General features: G+C 39.6%; 1 protein-coding gene across 3 annotated transcripts in view; it reads left to right on the top strand.

The window, feature by feature from the left end:
- Positions 1 to 18,387, top strand: part of C2CD3 (C2 domain containing 3 centriole elongation regulator) — an 84,417-nt gene that overhangs the window by 15,930 nt on the left and 50,100 nt on the right. For all 3 annotated transcript variants that reach the window (XM_075919584.2, XM_075919583.2, XM_075919585.2), the window contains exons 10-19: positions 2,143 to 2,367; positions 3,325 to 3,437; positions 3,846 to 3,964; positions 4,909 to 5,031; positions 6,252 to 6,719; positions 7,676 to 7,827; positions 9,548 to 9,791; positions 11,740 to 11,923; positions 13,790 to 13,973; positions 16,023 to 16,195. In XM_075919584.2, coding sequence (XP_075775699.2) covers positions 2,143 to 2,367; positions 3,325 to 3,437; positions 3,846 to 3,964; positions 4,909 to 5,031; positions 6,252 to 6,719; positions 7,676 to 7,827; positions 9,548 to 9,791; positions 11,740 to 11,923; positions 13,790 to 13,973; positions 16,023 to 16,195 — 1,985 coding nt within the window. The remainder of the gene's footprint in view (positions 1 to 2,142; positions 2,368 to 3,324; positions 3,438 to 3,845; positions 3,965 to 4,908; positions 5,032 to 6,251; positions 6,720 to 7,675; positions 7,828 to 9,547; positions 9,792 to 11,739; positions 11,924 to 13,789; positions 13,974 to 16,022; positions 16,196 to 18,387) is intronic.

Below are 18,387 nucleotides of genomic sequence, written 5' to 3'. Positions count from 1 at the left end.
GACTCAAAACAGGTTCCCCATCCCTCTCATAAATAAAGACAAGGTTGAAACATTTTGTGTTTGACATAATATTTTATTTTAAAATTAAGCCTGTCCAACAAGCCCCCAATTGGGGCCAAGCCCCCATCTGGCTGCAGCATCATAACACTCTTGCACCCCGCCCCCAAACCCAAACCTGAGCCTATCATACACTGGAACCCCTGTCCTGAGCTTCTCACATCCCTGAACTCCTGCACTCCCACATCCCCAGTCTTCTGCCACAACACTCCTGCATCATCCACACACTGCAAATCTGTTTCCTGAGCCCATCATACTCCCTGCCCTGAGCCCCTCATGCACCCCAACCCAAACTCCTGCACCTTCACAGCCACAAGCTTGCGGCTTGCTCAGCACCCCAACCCTCCACCTGACCACAACACTCTCCAGCCTGGAGGCCCCTCCCTGAGCCAGCATCCTCTTCTCTACTTCCGCCTGCACCCAAATTCTCTCCAAGAGCTTGCACCTCTCACCCCTTCCCAGTGCTTTTTTTTGTGAGCCACAATTGCAGTGAAGATAGCGTTAAGACCTGGGGCAAAATTGTTAACCCCCCCCCCCCCCCACCCCAAAAAAAAAAAAAGCCGTGTTCTGGGACGGATGTACTAGCACCTATTTTCCCCCAGCACTGCGCTGCCTTTTTTTTTTTTCCCTCAACAACTTTGCTCCGGCTCTTCATGCTGTCTCCACTGGTATTGTGGCTCTTTGTCCGGAACGAGTTCGCCACCCCTGCAGTAGTGCTTTGACTAACCAGTTTGATTAAGAATTTGATGTCTATTGTATGAAAATACGACCAGCTGCTTAAAGAAATACAGTCAAGTTAAAAATCACGTTTGCAAAATAAAGAAGTATCTGCCTTTCTAATAATAAATAACACTTTGAATTACCAACTGGATAACAACTCTGATTCTGAATATTTTCATTTTCTGTACTGTTTGTTTACTATTTGCATTTCAATTAGCTTACATTATGAAGATGACTGCTTCCATTTTCATTTTTGTTAATAGCAAGTTTTACTTTGAAGTTCTTCATGCAATATTTGGGTTGCCTGCATTACAGAGGCATGAAAATCTGACTCCTTTGGAATTTAAAAACAAGGAAACAGGAAAAAAAAGAGCATGTAACATTTTTATTAACTTGTTTTTACAAAGCTAGTTCTTAACCAAATTTGAAATGAAAATGGTTTTAAACAAATGTATGGTTTTTTTACAAAACCTCCACAGAAAGTATGTTACTACAGGCTTCATAAAAATAAACATAAAGCTCAAGATACCTTGCCTAACTTACAAAAATATCTACAGCTAAACATGAAACAGATAAGGAAAAAAATAGAAATAAATGGAACTCTTAGCATAAAAGATTCTGATAGAGAGGAAATTACATCAAGTAATACTGTATTCACACTGAGTAGCTTCACTGTCAGTCTCATACACCATTTACAGCGGCACCTTTCAGAAATCCGGTTACCCAGTTTAATAATACATTAGTTGTCTTTATATCCAAATCAGTATACTTCCTTGACCTTCTAAATGCCTATACTAATTTTCCCAAATTCCCTTATCATTGGATTCTACTGGCTGAAGGTGAAATTCACGTCTGGAAATGCAACACAAAAAGCATTTGTAGCATTAAAGCCCTCAAGATGTGTTTCACATGGTATGTAAGTGGTGGAGAGACCTGTTGCTGGTCCCCTTCACACACGAGAACTTGCCCTGTGTTTGCTGCAACCTCTGCACCCTCTCATCACTATACTAGGCTCCTTGAGCCTTTTCTTGTTGCAGTGCTGAGTTGGAAAGGTGTCCTGATTTACGCAGATAGAATTGCACAGAAAGAAAACATCTGCACTTTTCTTTCTTAATGTATGTGTGATTTTTAAGTACATAACACATTTAATTTAGAAGCCACCTTCATTATCTGTGGTTTACATATTTTGAATGTAAAGGGTGAGTAGGAAACTTGTGATGAGACGTTCAGTACAGTACGAGAACAGATGTGTAAGCTCAGGTATAATGAACAATTTAAAAAAATACAATGGCAGCCTACAGTTTTCTTTTAGGGTTTTGTTGCAATGAATGTTTAAGCTGGATTTTCTGTTTTAACCCTGTTCAGCTGTTCTCCTGCTGGACCACTACCACTTTCTGACACTCGAACAGAATACGCAGAGGAAGGTCAAACCATAAACTTAAATGTTGATAGATTGGCATTGCTGGGTCGAATACACTTAGCTCGAGTCATAATTGAAAGTTTGAGAATTCCTCCTGAAAGCACCCAGTCTACACCAGGCAAGAAAAGCTTCACAGGGAAACCACCAAGACCAATGTTATCTAAAAAGCGGTAAGATTTTTTTTTCTTTTGCTGGATTTTGGAACCAGGGTTCTTCTGAATGCTGGTGTTTTATTTCAGTTGATCTTATCTCAATAGGATCCTGAGGTTTTATTCTCCTCTCCTTGTCTTAAAAAATAATACATCATAGTCTTTTAAAGAAAATACTTTAATTAAATATGCAGCATTGTTGAAGGCATATTGCTTCCAGGTATTGGAGAGAAAAGGTGGTTGAGGAGTGCTGTGTAGGATCAAAAGTGTTTTTCTCACCAACAGAAGTTGGTCCAATAAAAGATATTATCTCACCCACCCTGTCTCATTGATAGACTTCTACAAGATCAAGATTTTTTTTAAGGTGAAATTGTGCATTTCTCTGTGGAATTGAGGAACTGCGTGTGTGTATTGTGGGTGTTTGCAGCCTGAAAATGAAAGCAAATTTGTGAAGAATCTGTGCAGGCATTTGGATAATACGATTGCAGGATAAAGCATATAAATTGAGTTTAGTCTAGGTAATAAAGTTGTATTAATGTATTTCCTTTATAGGAAATGCATGCATGTAAGCAATCTTAACTCTGATTTAACAAATGTTGTTCTTGGATATTGAAGTAACAATTTTGTATTACATTCTGTGTTTGAAGAAGTGGGTTGTACCCACAAAAGCTCATGATACTATCTACATGTTTTGTTAGTCTTTAAGATGCTACAAGACCATTTATTGTTTTTTTAAGTTTTTCCAGTTACGGATTAACTTGGCTGCCCCCCTGAAGCATTGGAAGAATAGTTCTTTAACTGAGGCTCAGTAGCAATAGCACTCAGATAAAAGATATGCATTAAAAATCCACTAATACTGAAGGACCCGAGGACCCAAAACTTGTGGATGCTACGGCTACAAAGTTTAATCCTGATGTATATGGACTTATTAGGGGTCTATTAGCTTGGGATCTTTAATTCATTTTTTTTCATTTGTAGCACTTTCTTTGTCGAGTTCCACTTTCCAGTGGGAGTTTCCAAAAATGAAAGTGGGCAGATTTCCCTAACAACAGAAGTAATTCGGATAGCTTCAAGTAAAATCACAGGCGATGGTAAGAGGGTTTTTTTCTTAACCTTTAATGTTGAATTCTACACCTTTTAGAGATGTATTAGCTCTTTCTTATATTTTTATTATGCTGTGTGAAAAGGAAACTCAAAATATCCTTCTGTGAACCTGTGTAAATTGCATCTAACCTAGGATATACTATTTTAAGGTTCTAGCAAGAACTCTTGACTCGGAACCTCATTCTCCACCTTCTCTGTTGATATGGTCTGAGAGGTAGTCTTTGCCTGCTGTCCTCATGTGGGTTGGAACTTTCTTCTCTGGAGACTTCAAACATGCACACTTGTCCTGCCTACCCTCCATACAGATGAAAGATTACTCTGCTCCTGTTCAGCTTTGTGAAATGGAGCAGCCCTGACTCCAGATAAATACTCATAGCTGTCAATCTTCCTTCCAGTGGTAAAATTTCAACAGCGGTTTGTGTTCCCTATTCACTTTGGTGGAATAATGATAGAGCACTGGTGGAACTCTGATCTTGCTTTCAAAATCTACATGAGAAAAATCACACAGAAAAAGGTACTTGCCACAAGTTAGTTAATCCATGTAAGCAAAAATGTATGCGTTTTGGGCACCCAGATACTTTGTACAATCTGATGGCCTTTGTACATTATGACTACTGCGATTTTTGTAAAGGATTTGAGGTATGTGCAGCTGTTTTAGTGGAATTATGTGATGTTCATCTTGCTATCTCAGACTGAAGAGCCCAAGTATGTCTCTCCTTCATCCTTCTCTGAAATCATAATATTGCCATTTAAAGAGTATGGGGTAGATTTAAGCATTAACTGTCAAACAGACATGAGTAATCCAGCATTTTTCAGTGTGGAACATATCTCAGTGCTGCTGTATATAAGATATATCCATTGAATAGGACTTTAAGAACACGCCGCAAGGCTGAAAGGGCACATGATTGTTTCATTTTCCTGAAGGAGGGGTTCAGCTTTCGGGGGGAGATGGGGACGGACAGAGTAATCTGAGCATTTGAAACAAATCAAATGTATATTTCTTTTGGATAAATGGGTACATGTAAGTAATCAAATTCATATAATCTGTTTCTATAGAAAGTCAGAGAGTAGGTTTAATTTGGTTCAGATTTTGTTATAATCATCAGTAACATTAAAAATACCATTTTCCGTCTGCCCTATTTTGTGTCCTTGATAAGTATAAAATCATAGTCCATCTCTGGAGTCTGGGACACTTCTCTTGCTGTGATCCAATATTCTCACAGAAATTGAGCTCTCCCCCTTGCCACCATCTTATGGTGATGCCTGGATCCAGGAACTAATGAAAACCTTAGTTCTATACAAGTTGGGCTTGTATTAATATAATGAGACTCTGTGGTGAAAAGGAGGACAGTGGCTTGCAGGCTCCTTCTGAAGTTGTACTTTATAGTAATTCCTGGGTTTTTGCCTGTTCAGTAATTCTTTTAGAAATCTTAGAATTCATTTTTTTTCTGTCCGCAGCCAGTGCTGATTGGCTCAGCAACTCTTACACTGCGGAAGGTTATCCAATCCGAACTGCTCACTATCAGCTATGAGCTACCTGTGGAGGGAGAGGGAGGTCAGTCACAGCTTGGACCTATAAAGGTACATAAATCCTATACAATGTTTGAGTTGAATCATCTTTTATAATTATATTTTGGTAGCTAAATATCCTTTTTTCTCTTTAACTTGGATGCTACATTGGAAAGCTGGAGGTTTGTGGATACAGTAGAGTTAGAATCCTGATATATATTTAGAAAGGGTTTGGGGAAACACCTGTAACCTTCTTAAAATCAGTTCTAATTGTAGTTCCCCTGAGTATAGTGTAGAGTCATCCAGTTCAAGTGAGGGAAAGGAGGAGGACTCTACCTGTGAATTTCAACTCTATAGAACTAGGGAATCGTTTGGGAATGTAAGCAAAGGTTGGTTATTTTTGCAGGTAAGTTTGTAGGGCTTGAAAAACTCGCTGACAAGGATGAGTGGACAGATCCCCTTCTCCAGAGAGCAGGGGAAGCTATGGGGCAAAGTGGCCAGGGAACAAGAGGAATGAAGAGGCAGTGTGTATGGAGGAGTGGAAGAGAAGGGATAGACTGGGGGCGGGGGAGGAAGGTGCTGTAGATTGTTCAGATAGCAGAAAAAGAGAAGGAATGATGCCTGAGGACAGGGAGATTTAGAGACCAGTAAAATGAATCAGTGGTAAAGGAGGAAGAGACTGAAGGAATGAGAGGAAAGGAAGGAGTGAAGAAAGAGGTGACTTAAAGGGTTGGAAATATTACAAAACAGAAAAATTAAACTGGATTAGTTGTTGAAAGATGAAGAAAAAGGCAAAGATGTTGTAGCTGGAGAAATAAAATAAGTGAAAGTATTGGAAGAGAGAAGGAAGAACAAATAAAAGGGAGGAATTTGTGCTAAAGTATTGTGATCAAATAATGCTATAAAATGCAGACAAAAATAATGTATAAATATCTCCAGAAAAAATTCCCAGTAGGAGGCAATATTTTTTTTACTTTAGGTGGTTGGTGACAAGTACATTTTTCAAGTTGTATTACTGCATAAGTTTGAAATTGTACACGTTCTTATTCATTTAGGCTGTGCATGTGTTAGAGGCGTCACTTTATTTAGCAAATCTTTCTGTAGATTTCTTGCAGTAAGGTTTAAGATTCATGATCAACACACGTCCATAAATGAGCTTTTAGGGGTCTGAAAGTTAAACGAATGCAGCTGTTGAATCAAGTATGCTATAGATTTCTGATTTGATATTGCTGGGCTTGTGCTTCATAGAGGGCCGATATTCTGATTAGATATTTTCTCCTTATATAATGCAGATATCATTGGAGCTTGCAGCAGACAACAAAGACTTTACCAGTGCCAATGCCAGATCAGCTAGTATTGTCCACCAAGCCCCAGTTTATGCCATCAGAAGTCCAGGGATTAAGTTACAAGAAGCTGACAGAAATGTTATGCATGCAAAAAGCCCTCAACTTTTGAAACAAAGCAATCAGGAATCCTTCAAGAGAACAGAAGTACCTACCACAGGGATGCTGCAGACACCACTATCTATTCCATTATCTGTGTCCCGTAACCTGATGACACAAATAAATGAATCTGAAGAGGATGGATTACTGTTGCATGTATTGTTAATGGTGCCTGATGGGAAAGATTTTGTTGCTGGAGACTCTGGAATCCATGGTCCCTGTAATGTGTATTTAAACTGTAAATTGTTCAGCACAGAGGAGGCAACAAGATCTGCTGTCATGTGGGGCACAACACAACCTGCCTTTAGCTTTTCTCAGGCAAGTCACACACCTTTTCTGTTATTCTGTCTAAATTGCATTTTGCTGTGAAGGCAAACATTTTTTCGAAGTGCAAGTTTTTACCTAAATACAGTCCGTAAGGAAGCCTCTGACTTACTCTCTGATAGATTAGAATGCTCTTGTTACTACTTTGGTCATACCACAAAACATGAAATGCAGGGGAGCGAGTCCTCGAATTGCCCAAAAGTGTAAACAAGACTTATAAAATACCAGAGGAAAGTAGGCAGGAGAGCCCATATACAATAAAGCCTGGAAAAGACGGCAACTGCTTTCTGCAGGAAGCGAAAGACATTCTTAGAATGTGGGGTCCAATGCTGTATAGTTGGAGAGTTGACTTGTTATCTTTATAGTCCTGTATTTTTGTGATCTTCCCATACTATATACGTTAGTCAGCACAAACATGAGTTAATTCAGCATTAAGGGAAAAAAGGGAAAGCCAAGAAATCCCAAAAGTTTAGACTTCTGTTGTAATATATTCAGCCACGTTTCATATACTTATCTCATTTTGAATCAATTGTTGTATCAGAAATCCCCTTTTTGTTGTTGTTGATTGGTCTCGTTTCCTTGGTTTTGTTTTCTTTAGAAATATCAGGAATGTCAAATCTGTTTTTCCCAATTTTGATTGCAGGATTTTTGGGGAGTGTTAGAGAGAGAATTGTGGGAGTCCTCAGGCTTTAATTGGAGGCATGGTTTCATTGAAAGACATCCAAGAAATTTTTATCCCAAGTTACTTCACTGTTATTTATGATAAATAGATGTAAAACCCGTAGTTCTTCCAAAGTTGCATGGCTGTGCACTTCCCATTAAGCTCCAAACCATTAGGCAAATCTCTCTCTGTTAAAACTGAATGCTCTGTATTTGACAAACAGCTTGCTCATCTGTTTAATGTAATTTGCTTCATTCACGAGTTATGCAGTAAACTCTCTATGTACTAGGTGATGCCTGTTTCACTGACTACCAGATATCTGGAGAGACTCAAGAACAATGTCATGGTTATTGAAGCCTGGAACAAGATGCGAACTCCTGGATGTGACAGACTGCTAGGACTGGTGAAGCTTCCTCTGCATCAGTTTTACATGTCATTCAAGTAAACAGGCTCTTGAAATTTTATTCTGTTTTTGACCACAGTGTGGGATATGTGATGCCCAGCAGAGGGGGAAAGAAAGGGAATTTGTGTCCTTAACAATAGCGTGCAGCTAAGTCTGCTCTGCATTGCAGAATGCAAGAGTTGAGGACCAAACTCTAAAACGTGTCCTTGGTAAACCTGGAAATGCTTTGTCACCAGTGCAAAATGTCTGATCCATATTATTGTTAAATTGTATTCTCCATTGCTACTTTGTTAAAGTAGCATCGGCATAAAGTACCTGATCCTGCAATCAGACTGATCCTTGGAGGTGGATTCAAAAGTCTGTGCCAAGCCGTCTTAAAGGGACACTACATGAGTTGTAGGAGTCATCCTCTACGTTTGTAACTTGATAATCTGCAAGACAAGCCACTGATGTTCAGTAATGTGAAATTTATGACTTTTGCTGCTTTATATCCACCATTTGCATGGCACTCTTGTGGTGCAGAAACAAGTGAAAGGTTTACCAATGAACAGCCCATAGAAATGAAGACAGTTGCAGTACTGCCCATCTAAACCAGCTTAGCTCATCCTGTTTGTAAGAAAATATGGCTGTAGCAGATCACTGTATCTGACCACTCTCAAATAGCAAGCTGTGGCTTTCATAGTTATTATTAGTTACATTGGATTAGAATAGAAATTGTTTTGTGCACTGTAACCTGTATTCACTTGTTTCAATTTTCCCTTCCCCAAACTGATTGAAATAAGCAGGTGGACTTAACCATAAGACTACTATGGAACTGTCAGTTTACATAGCACAGGAAAGTGTTTAATATACAAATACTGTCTGAATAGCTCAACTTATAGTTGTAATTGTCTCATTATCATATGGTCTTTTCTGAGCATTTTTTTCCTCTTTTTTTATTCCGGGTTTTGGTTCCTTCCTTCCTTAGTTTAATAGCAGCTTTTTATCCATCACTATCCTCCTCAAGCGATTTAAAATTTATCAAAATAAAAGACACGAGATATATTATTTTTAATTCAGATTTCTGGTTTCTGACATGAATTTGACCAGAAACAGAGGAGCAAATCCATTAGTGCTTCAGTTAAATGGAAAGTGCTTTATTATTCAGTTTAGTGAGCATTAGACACTGGGATTTATCAAGAAGTAAATGCATGTTGCTGTGTCTTCCAACTACTACCGCTAAAGACTAATTTGATTAGTCTCTAAGGTGCCATGGGACTTCTTGTTTTTTAGATACAGACTAACATGGTTCCCCGCTGTGATGCATCTTTTCCTTTTCAGTGGTTTTTTGAGCTAATAAAATAATTCACTCAGTGGTTGTTTTTGTAGTCCAGTGGCAGTATGTTGTGTTCCTAAATGGGGATCTTTAGATAGGTCCGTAGCTCTTCTTCTGCATTTGCTGGATGGCAGTAGCCGAGAGAGCACTTTACCTTATTTTCTGGAGACCATTGCTCACTAGCCAGTGAAGGTAGTCTCTCCTATCCACCAGAAAGTGGAATCAGTATAATGTGAAGTACAAAGATAATGGGCAGAATTTAATTAGGTAGAAAGGTAACTGGAGTCTCCTTATCTGTAATGGGTCATTTGTAAGACCCACGTTTTGTAAAAAATAATAGATTGGCTTGTCTCATTGCAGTGAGAGCTCTAGGTGAAACGAACTATGTGTCTAAAATGAGATACATTAGTGACTTGTTTTGATACCTGTTTTCTTCTCTCCAGAGACACCAAGATTTCTCGCCTGCTGCTTCAGGCTCATTATCCAGTGGTTGCAGTGGACAGCTACATGCCCGTGATAGATGTTTTTACAGGCAGTAAAAATGGGAGCCTCAGGGTCATTCTGGCAATGGGTTCAGCTGATCAAATAGTTGCACTGCAGAGACTGAAAAATGAAGACGGAGCTGTACCTCCCATCATGAAGCGGCCTCCCCACTCTCTGGATCCTCTCCCTGCGAGTCCCGCAATGGTATGCTCCCATAACTATTGTTTTGGCTTTTAGAGACTTGTTACAAGAAATCTCACCTTGGTCAGTTTATCTTTGATAAACCAGGAGTCCCTGATCTTTATTTTTTCAGAGCCCATTTTACAGTAGATTGTCATGTTGTCACCCCTCATTTCAAGCACCCAAAACTTTCAATTGCTGTATCTCTACTTTACTTTTTTTTCTTATCTTTTCTTTCCTCCCCTTTTTTCTGTCTCCATTCCCTTTTATTCCCTTCTCATAGTTTTTTTATTCTTTGATTTTTTTTTTAAATGTATTACTTTCCCCACTCTCACACTACCATCAATCTTATTCTGTGTTCACTGGTCTTTAGGACCTGAATATGTACTTTGGCCGGTGAGCTGTGTGGTGAGAAGAGACACTTGCAACTTGAGCTGGGGAACTGCTCTTTTGAGCCTGTAACCCTGTATGTATGATATGACGCTCTGCCAAGCTGTTTCTCAATGTTTTTTTATAAAGTACCCCCTTTAAAAAAAAAAAAAAAATTATAAGTACCCCCAGTACTACCTGCAGTTTTCAAACACACACAATTTTTTTTCTACCATTGCAACGCATTTGTTTAATCAACTTAATCGTAGCCGGGTGAGCAATGAAATGTTTGGGTGTAAAAAGTACAAAAATAATAAAGTGCTGTAAAACTTAAAACCAAAAATTCATTTTTTTCCAAATTTCAGTTGTGTTGAAGTACACCTCAGACTTCTCTCGAGTACTTGTGAGGGTACTCGTACCATTGATTGACAAACGCTGTTATAGACCATGTTCCTGAGGAACAGGGAGAGAAGGTGGACTTAAAGAAGCTGCCCACAATAGAATGTTTAAAGTGGAAAACATTGCCTATTTAGGGTCATATATAGCCTGTCCCTCCACACCACTGCTAACCCTCTCCTGCATCCCCATTGCTCCCTTTTCTAGAGTAGAATTGGCTATAATGCCCATTGTTATAATTATGGCCTTATCAAATTGTCGGCTATGAATAATGTGTCATGGACCATTGAAATCTGCTCTTGTGTGCTTTTACCCCGTATTATGCAGATATCACAAGGAAGACCAGAGTTTTTCAGATTGGGCTGAACCAAAAGCGAGTTTCAAAGTTATTTTAGGGTGGGTGACAGTATCACCACCTGCTCTTCTCTGTTGCCTTCAGAGCTGAGTGACCAAAAAGTGGTTGCCAGTTGGTCAAACTCTCATCCTTACTTCTAAGTGGCATTGCCTTCAGAGATCAGCCGCAGTGCAGAAGTAAAGGGAGAAGTCCTCCTTTCTCCCCCAAAATAACCTTGTGGCCGCCCAACTTCTTTTTGTGTCAGGATCTCTACAATTACACCACTATGAAATTTCAGATTTAAGTAGCTGGAATCATGAAATTTATGATTTTTAAAATCTTATAACCATGAATTGACCAAAACAGATCATGAATTTGTTAGGAGCCTAATTACAACATCTAAGCCCTTACCCTCTACACTATGTGCACCTATCACTAGTCTGGTATTCTCCCGGGGGGACTGACCCCTGAGTTTGGGAAAGACTTGTATGGACAGTTGGAGTTGGAGTGCATGGTGTTACTAATCTAAACAAAAATTGTTACCATGTTTTAAACGTTTATATAAACTATAGAGGAAATGACTGAGATAATTTCAGTGTCAGGGTGATGAACAGTTCTGAGCACTTGGGTGGCCTTCCAGGAGAGAGTCAAATGCCACTCAGCTCATTAGCAGAGAGCCCGCAGCCGGAGCATGTGTTTCTACTGGTGTTTCTACATGCCTTGGTGCACTTAGCAAAATGTATCCAGCACATGGATGGAAAAAATTAGAGGGTGATGAATCTAATTTTCTCCCTTTCTTTAAGAATGTAGCTCTTGTACGCTATCACCTGAGGTGCTGCTCTTGTTTACAGGGATTCCCTTTATCTTATTTAGCAGCTGGAGAGAGAAGAGGAAGGACTGATTGAGCATGTGTTTGAAATCCATGTGGAAAATGTTAAAGGGCTCACTCCCCTACAGTCCACAGTTTGGGGAGAAGCTGACTGTTATGTGCAGTACTATTTTCCAGTTCAGGAGCCTGACACCAGTACTTTACAAGGGACCAAATTATATGAAAATGGTAAGTTTAGTTTATGATAGGATCTTGTTTAGAGCATTGCTTTAGCCACTGTAATCTGGGAGGCTTCTTGGGGCACCACTGAAAGGGCCAAATCAGGGCAAATTGCTCAGAGCGGGGCTACTTACAGCTCAAGATTGGGAGTCCTCTACTATAAGGCACACCAAACCAGTCAAAGAGCACTTCTCTTTGCAACACTGGCTAACCAGAAACAACACAAACAATCCCCTTAGACGCTCCAGTTTTTCTGTGCCACTACCTGTTCCACTCCTTATACGGATGAGAGGTTATGAAAACCAATCTCACCAAATCAGAACAGGTTCTTCTGATCCCAAAGGACCAACCATATTCCCAGGTCAATGTATAACTCGGATCTTACCCAAAAGAGTGCACTGTACTAATTTTTGCAACAAGATGGAATAATCCACTGTCTTAAATCAGATCTCTGGAATACATCCTCCGTTAGAATGGGTCATCAGTCCTTTCAAGCTCAGGTCATAGCAAAAATGCAAAGGTGATGACCCAGAAGACAAAATGGAGGAGCCCTCTTTATACCCTTGGCAATGTGAGGGGATCCCCATTATTCTTACTGTGTGAAAGTATGTCCCAAAATGGAGTTTGTCACATGAGCAAGTCACCTGTCCATGTTTGACTTAGTCCTTTTTTGGTAGCAGTTATTGCTTATGTGCTGATCTGAACATACACAGCAAAGCTCATCAGATGTGTATTGTCAGTGAAGTACTATTCACTTGTCTAGCAGCTCTTTCACAATAGGTTGACAAGCTTGTGGATGTCTCCCAGAAACAAACGTGAAATACAAGTACCAATACTCATAATTTCAAATACAAAAATCATACAAGCATATGAATTGTATAAATAGAATCAGCAAATGATAAGCTTTTTATAGACATCCTATTTGGCACACTTAGTACAAGATTTGGTGCAAACATATAACAGTGGTTGCAATAATGATTTGTATGTTCATGTTACAATCCAATAATATCACACGGGTGTTGTTTGTTTCTTTTCCTGCTGCCCAGATAAATTGTTTGTACCTCTGGGCTTCTCTGATATGGCAACAGAAAGCCAGCATACACTAAACTTTGGGTTAAATCAACAAACTAAAAGCTGCACCCATTGATTTTCAATAAAGGGTATGGACTTAGCACCGTTTATCTAAAGATCCAAAAGTGCTTTATAAACTTAGATCCCCGTCCTGAAAAGATATAAGCATGTGTTTAACTTTACACTTTGTGAGTAATCCATAGATTTCAATGGAGACTTCACATGTATAAGACTCTGAAGGGAAAAAAATCTATACACTGACTTACAAACTTTATATAGGGCTTATTTCAGCCATTGCAGGAGTCAAATATGACACTTGCTTTAATTGTAATATTATACAAAGTTTTGGGACTGAATGATATATGCCGCTGAAACTGCAGGGGGATTTTAAGGATATATACTTTGTGAAGGGGGAATTGGGACAGGACATCTGGGCTAGTCTCTGTTGTGAAAAGTGCAGTGGGCTAAGTGCAGTGGGCTATTGCTTCTGGCAGTCAGAGTTTTGAGGTTGTGAGTGCTTTGAACCTCTGATTTTATATTTCCTCCAAAAGACAGCGCTTCCAGCAGCATGCTGAAGAACAATTGCTGTGGAAATAGTTCAGTGCTGCTTTTGAATTACCAGCACTACATTCTATAGCATCTTGGTGTTTCTCTGAGGCCTTCATGGGGACAGAGTTTGGACAGTGAGCTTTCAGGCCAAAATCACATTAGATTGTTTTCAGATTAAAATTTGAGTATATCCATTGTTCCTTGGATATATAAAGTTGAGATCAAATGTTTAACTGGGTTTGTTTGACTTTGTAGGCATTAAGTTAAAGCCTTTCCGCTCAGCGACTACTTTGTGTGTCCCTGATCCCATTTTTAATGATGAGCAGCATCATTCCTTGTTGGTACCTGCTGACGTCCCAGTACAGAGGCTGCTTCTCAGTGCATTTTCTTCACAAGGATTAGCAGCAGGAGGAGGAATCCAGTTTGAAATCTGGTGCAGGTACAGAATAAAGATCCATTTCCTCACAGATCAGAAAACAATGAGACTGGAGGAGTGATTAACAGTGAAAATCTCTTGCCACGTAATAAATTAGTGGTGTCATTATGGAATATGCATTTTACTCCTCTGAAAGTGCTTTTAGAGTCAGATTTTTTTAACTTATTTTTTCCAGAGAGGCCAATCACCTGACTTGCTTTGATTGCACAGGGAAATTGTACTTTAAAACTGTTCATAGCCAATAACTACTACATCTTAGAATCATAGAATCATAGGACTGGAAGGGACCTCGAGAGGTCATCGAGTCCAGCCCCCTGCCCTCAACGCAGGACCAAGCTCCGTCTACACCATCCCTGACAGATGTCTATCTAACCTGTTCTTAAATATCTCCAGAGAGGGAGATTCCACCACCTCCCTTGGCAATTTATTCCAATATTTGACCACCCTGACAGTTAGGAATTTTTTCCTAATGTCCAATCTAAACCTCCTTTACTGCACTTTAAGCTCATTACTCCTTGTCCTGTCCTCAGAAACCAAGAGGAACAAATTTTCTCCTTCCTCCTTGTGACACCCTTTTAGGTATTTGAAAACTGCTATCATGTCCCCCCTTAATCTTCTTTTTTCCAAACTAAACAAGCCCAGTTCATGAAGCCTGGCTTCATAGGTCATGTTCTCTAGACCTTTAATCATTCTTGTCACTCTTCTCTGTTCCCTTTCCAATTTCTCCACATCTTTCTTGAAATGTGGCGCCCAGAACTGGACACAGTACTCCAGCTGAGGCCTAACTAGTGCAGAGTAGAGAGGCAGAATGACTTTACGAGTTTTGCTTACAACACACCTGTTGATACAACCTAGAACCATATTTGCTTTTTTTGCAACAGCATCACACTGTTGACTCATATTCAACTTGTGGTCCACTATGACCCCTAGATCCCTTTCCGCCATGCTCCTTCCTAGACAGTCGCTTCCCATCTTGTATGTATGAACCTGATTGTTCCTTCCTAAGTGGAGCACTTTGCATTTCTCTTTATTAAACTTCATCCTGTTTACCTCTGACCATTTCTCTAACTTGCTAAGGTCATCTTGAATTATGTCCCTATCCTCCAAAGAAGTTGCAACCCCACCCAGTTTGGTATCATCTGCAAATTTAATAAGCGTACTCTCTATCCCAATATCTACATCATTGATGAAGATATTGAACAGTACGGGTCCCAAAACAGACCCTTGCGGAACTCCACTTGTTATCCCTTTGCAGCAGGATTTAGCACCGTTAACAACAACTCTCTGACTACGGTTATCCAGCCAATTATGCACCCACCTTATTGTGGTCCTATCTAAGTTATATTTGCCTAGTTTATCAATAAGAATATCATGCGAGACCGTATCAAATGCCTTACTAAAGTCTAGGTATATGACATCCACCGCTTCTCCCTTATCCACAAGGCTTGTTATCCTATCAAAGAAGGTATCAGATTAGTTTGGCATGACTTGTTCTTCACAAACCCATGCTGGCTATTCCCTATCACTTTATTACCTTCCAAGTGTTTGCATATGATTTCCTTAATTACCTGCTCCATTATCTTCCCTGGGACATACGTTAAACTGACCGGTCTGTAGTTTCCTGGGTTGTTCTTATTCCCCTTTTTATAGATGGGCACAATATTTGCCCTTTTCCAGTCTTCTGGAATCTCCCCTGTCTTCCATGATTTTTCAAAGATCATAGCTAAAGGCTCAGATACCTCCTCTATCAGCTCCTTGAGTATCCTGGGATGCATTTCATCAGGACCTGGTGACTTGCTGACATCTAACTTTCCTAAGTGATTTTTAACTTGTTCTTTGTGTATCCTATCTTCTAAAATTACCCTCTCTCTGCTTGTATTCACTACGTTAGGCACACCTCCAGACTTCTCGGTGAAGACCGAAACAAAGAAGTCATTGAGCATCTCCGCCATTTCCAAGTTTCCTGTTACTGCTTCTCCCTCCTCACTTACTGCTTCTCCCTCCTCACTTGACCAACATGTCATGATTTATGGCTCTTTGTATCTTGCACAGGTACTATTACCCTAATGTCAGAGATCAGATGGTTGCAAAAGGGACCTTGCCATTGTCACGCTTGTGTGCCATGGTAACAATGCAACACCGTGAAGAAGTAGGGATACAGACCTTTACTCTCCCTTTAGTTCCAAGAACTGATTGCTCAGAAGAACTCCATCCACGATCCTCAGGTAAGTGAAGACATTCTTTTCTTTTAAAGGGTGAAGCGTGTGTATACACTTTAAGGAGAATAAGAGAAACTCACATTTATTAAAGACTAATAATAATCCAGCATGTTGGTCTTAACAATCAAGATAGTTGCTCAAGATCATTAAGACCAAAGCAAACTGTGAAGAGTTTCAAAAAGATCTCCCCAAACTAAGTGAATGGGCAACAAACTGGCAAATGAAATGTAATGTTGATATATGTAAAGTAATGCACATTGGAATAAATAATCCCAACTATATGTACAGTATGATGGGGACTAATTTAGTAAACTTAATAATTTAGTAATTTAATAAACTACTCAGAGATCTTGGAGTAATTTTGGATAGTTCTCTGAAAATATCCACTCAGTGTGCAGCGGCAGTTAAAAAGGCAAATAGAACTTTAGGAGTTATTAAAAAAGGGATAGAGAATAAGACGGAGAATATCTTATTGCCTCTGTATAAAACCATGGTACACCTGCATCTTAAATACTACGTACAGATGTGGTCACCTCATCTCAAAAAAGATATATTGGCATTGGAAAAGGTTCAGAAAAGGGCAACAAAAATTATTAGGGGTTTGGAACGGGTCCCATATAAAGAGAGTTAAAAAAGACTTAGACTTTTCATCTTAGAAAAGAGGAGACTAAGGGGGGATATGATATGATATATGATAAGATAGATAGATAGAAAGATAGATAGAATCATGACTGTTGTGGAAAAAGTGAATAAGGAAAAGTTATTTACTTATTCCCACAATGTAAGAACTAGGGGTCACCAAATTATATTAATAGGCAGCAGATTTAAAACAAACAAAAGGAAGTTTTTCTTCATGCAGTGCATAGTCAACCTGTGAAACTCCTTCCCAGTGGATGTTGTGAAGACTAGGACTTCAACAGGGTTCATGGAGGTTAGGTCGATCAATGGCTATTAGTCAGAATGGGTAGGAATGGTGTCCCTAACATCTATTTGTCTGAAAATGAATGACAGAAAAGGGATCATGTGATGATTACCTGTTGTGTTCCCTCCCTCTGGGGTATCTGGTATTGGCCACTGTCAGCAGACAGGATACTGGGCTAGATGGATTTTCGATCTGACCCAGAATAGCCGTTCTTATGTTCTAATGTAATCCGTCAAAACTCACCATTGGAAATCAATGACAAAATTTCCACTGACTTCTGTGGGAGTAGAGTTAGGCTCACATTGTATTTAGGGGAAAACTGAATGAGCCATCCCTAGGCCTACCACATCTCACTGCCACATGAGAATCCCTGGTTTGGGGTAGAGATGTGAATGACTGGTTGACTATCCAATAAGAAAATGCTTATTGGATAGTCGACTAGTCGCTTCCCCTCCTGCTTGCTGCCTCTATCAAAAAGAGGCAGCAAGTGTGGGGGGAGGGAAGGAAGAGGAAGTACTTCAAAGCGGCAGCGCTGCGTGGAGCCAGGGGTCTGCCACTTTGAAACACTATGAAACCCTCACTGACCTCGGTTCTCCATGCAGCACTGTCGCTTTGAAACGCTGTGGGCATTGACTATTGCATTAACTATTCAATTAGCCAGTTAATTGAAATTTTACATCCCTGGTTTGGGGGGTCTCACTTCTCAGACCAGAAGAGGCTCAGGGAAGTGAAGCCTCTAAGCAATATGCTTAGTCCTCAGAGTGGGAAGGAACCTGTTCACCCTGTAGTGGTTTGTTTTTTTTCCAGATGATACAAAAGTGGACCTGAAGAGGCTTTCAGAGAAATCTGTTTAGGGTTCCTCAGTCAGAATAAGGTGATTGTGATATGAGTCAGAAAGGAATAAAAGACGAATTCTTGGAGGGAGAGACCAAGAAAAAAACCCAGAGGCTCACTGGTATGATGGAGTGAGCTTGTTGCAGATAGAACATTTACTTTGCATTGGCAAAAGGGAATCTGTTAACTTTGAGAATATTGTAGATGCTAAAATCTTCAGAGAATTTTATATTTCATTTTATTCCCAGATTCTGTAAATAATTAATATACCAAGATACTGTGATTATGTAAATGAGGATATAATCTTAACTTTAATATATAGATTTGAAGATCATCTCGATTAACCTTCTGCATAACACAGGTCACAGAATTTCATGCAGTAACTCCTGTATCAAGGCAGTAAGGTGGTTGAACAAAAATACATCTAAACTTTCACTCCTGA

This window comes from Pelodiscus sinensis, chromosome 1 (genome assembly GCF_052426305.1).
Source record: "Pelodiscus sinensis isolate ZL-2025 chromosome 1, ASM5242630v1, whole genome shotgun sequence".
NCBI lineage: Eukaryota > Metazoa > Chordata > Testudines > Trionychidae > Pelodiscus > Pelodiscus sinensis.
The sequence above is the reverse complement of the archived record's forward strand: the minus strand, read 5'-3'. Positions and strand labels throughout refer to the sequence as shown.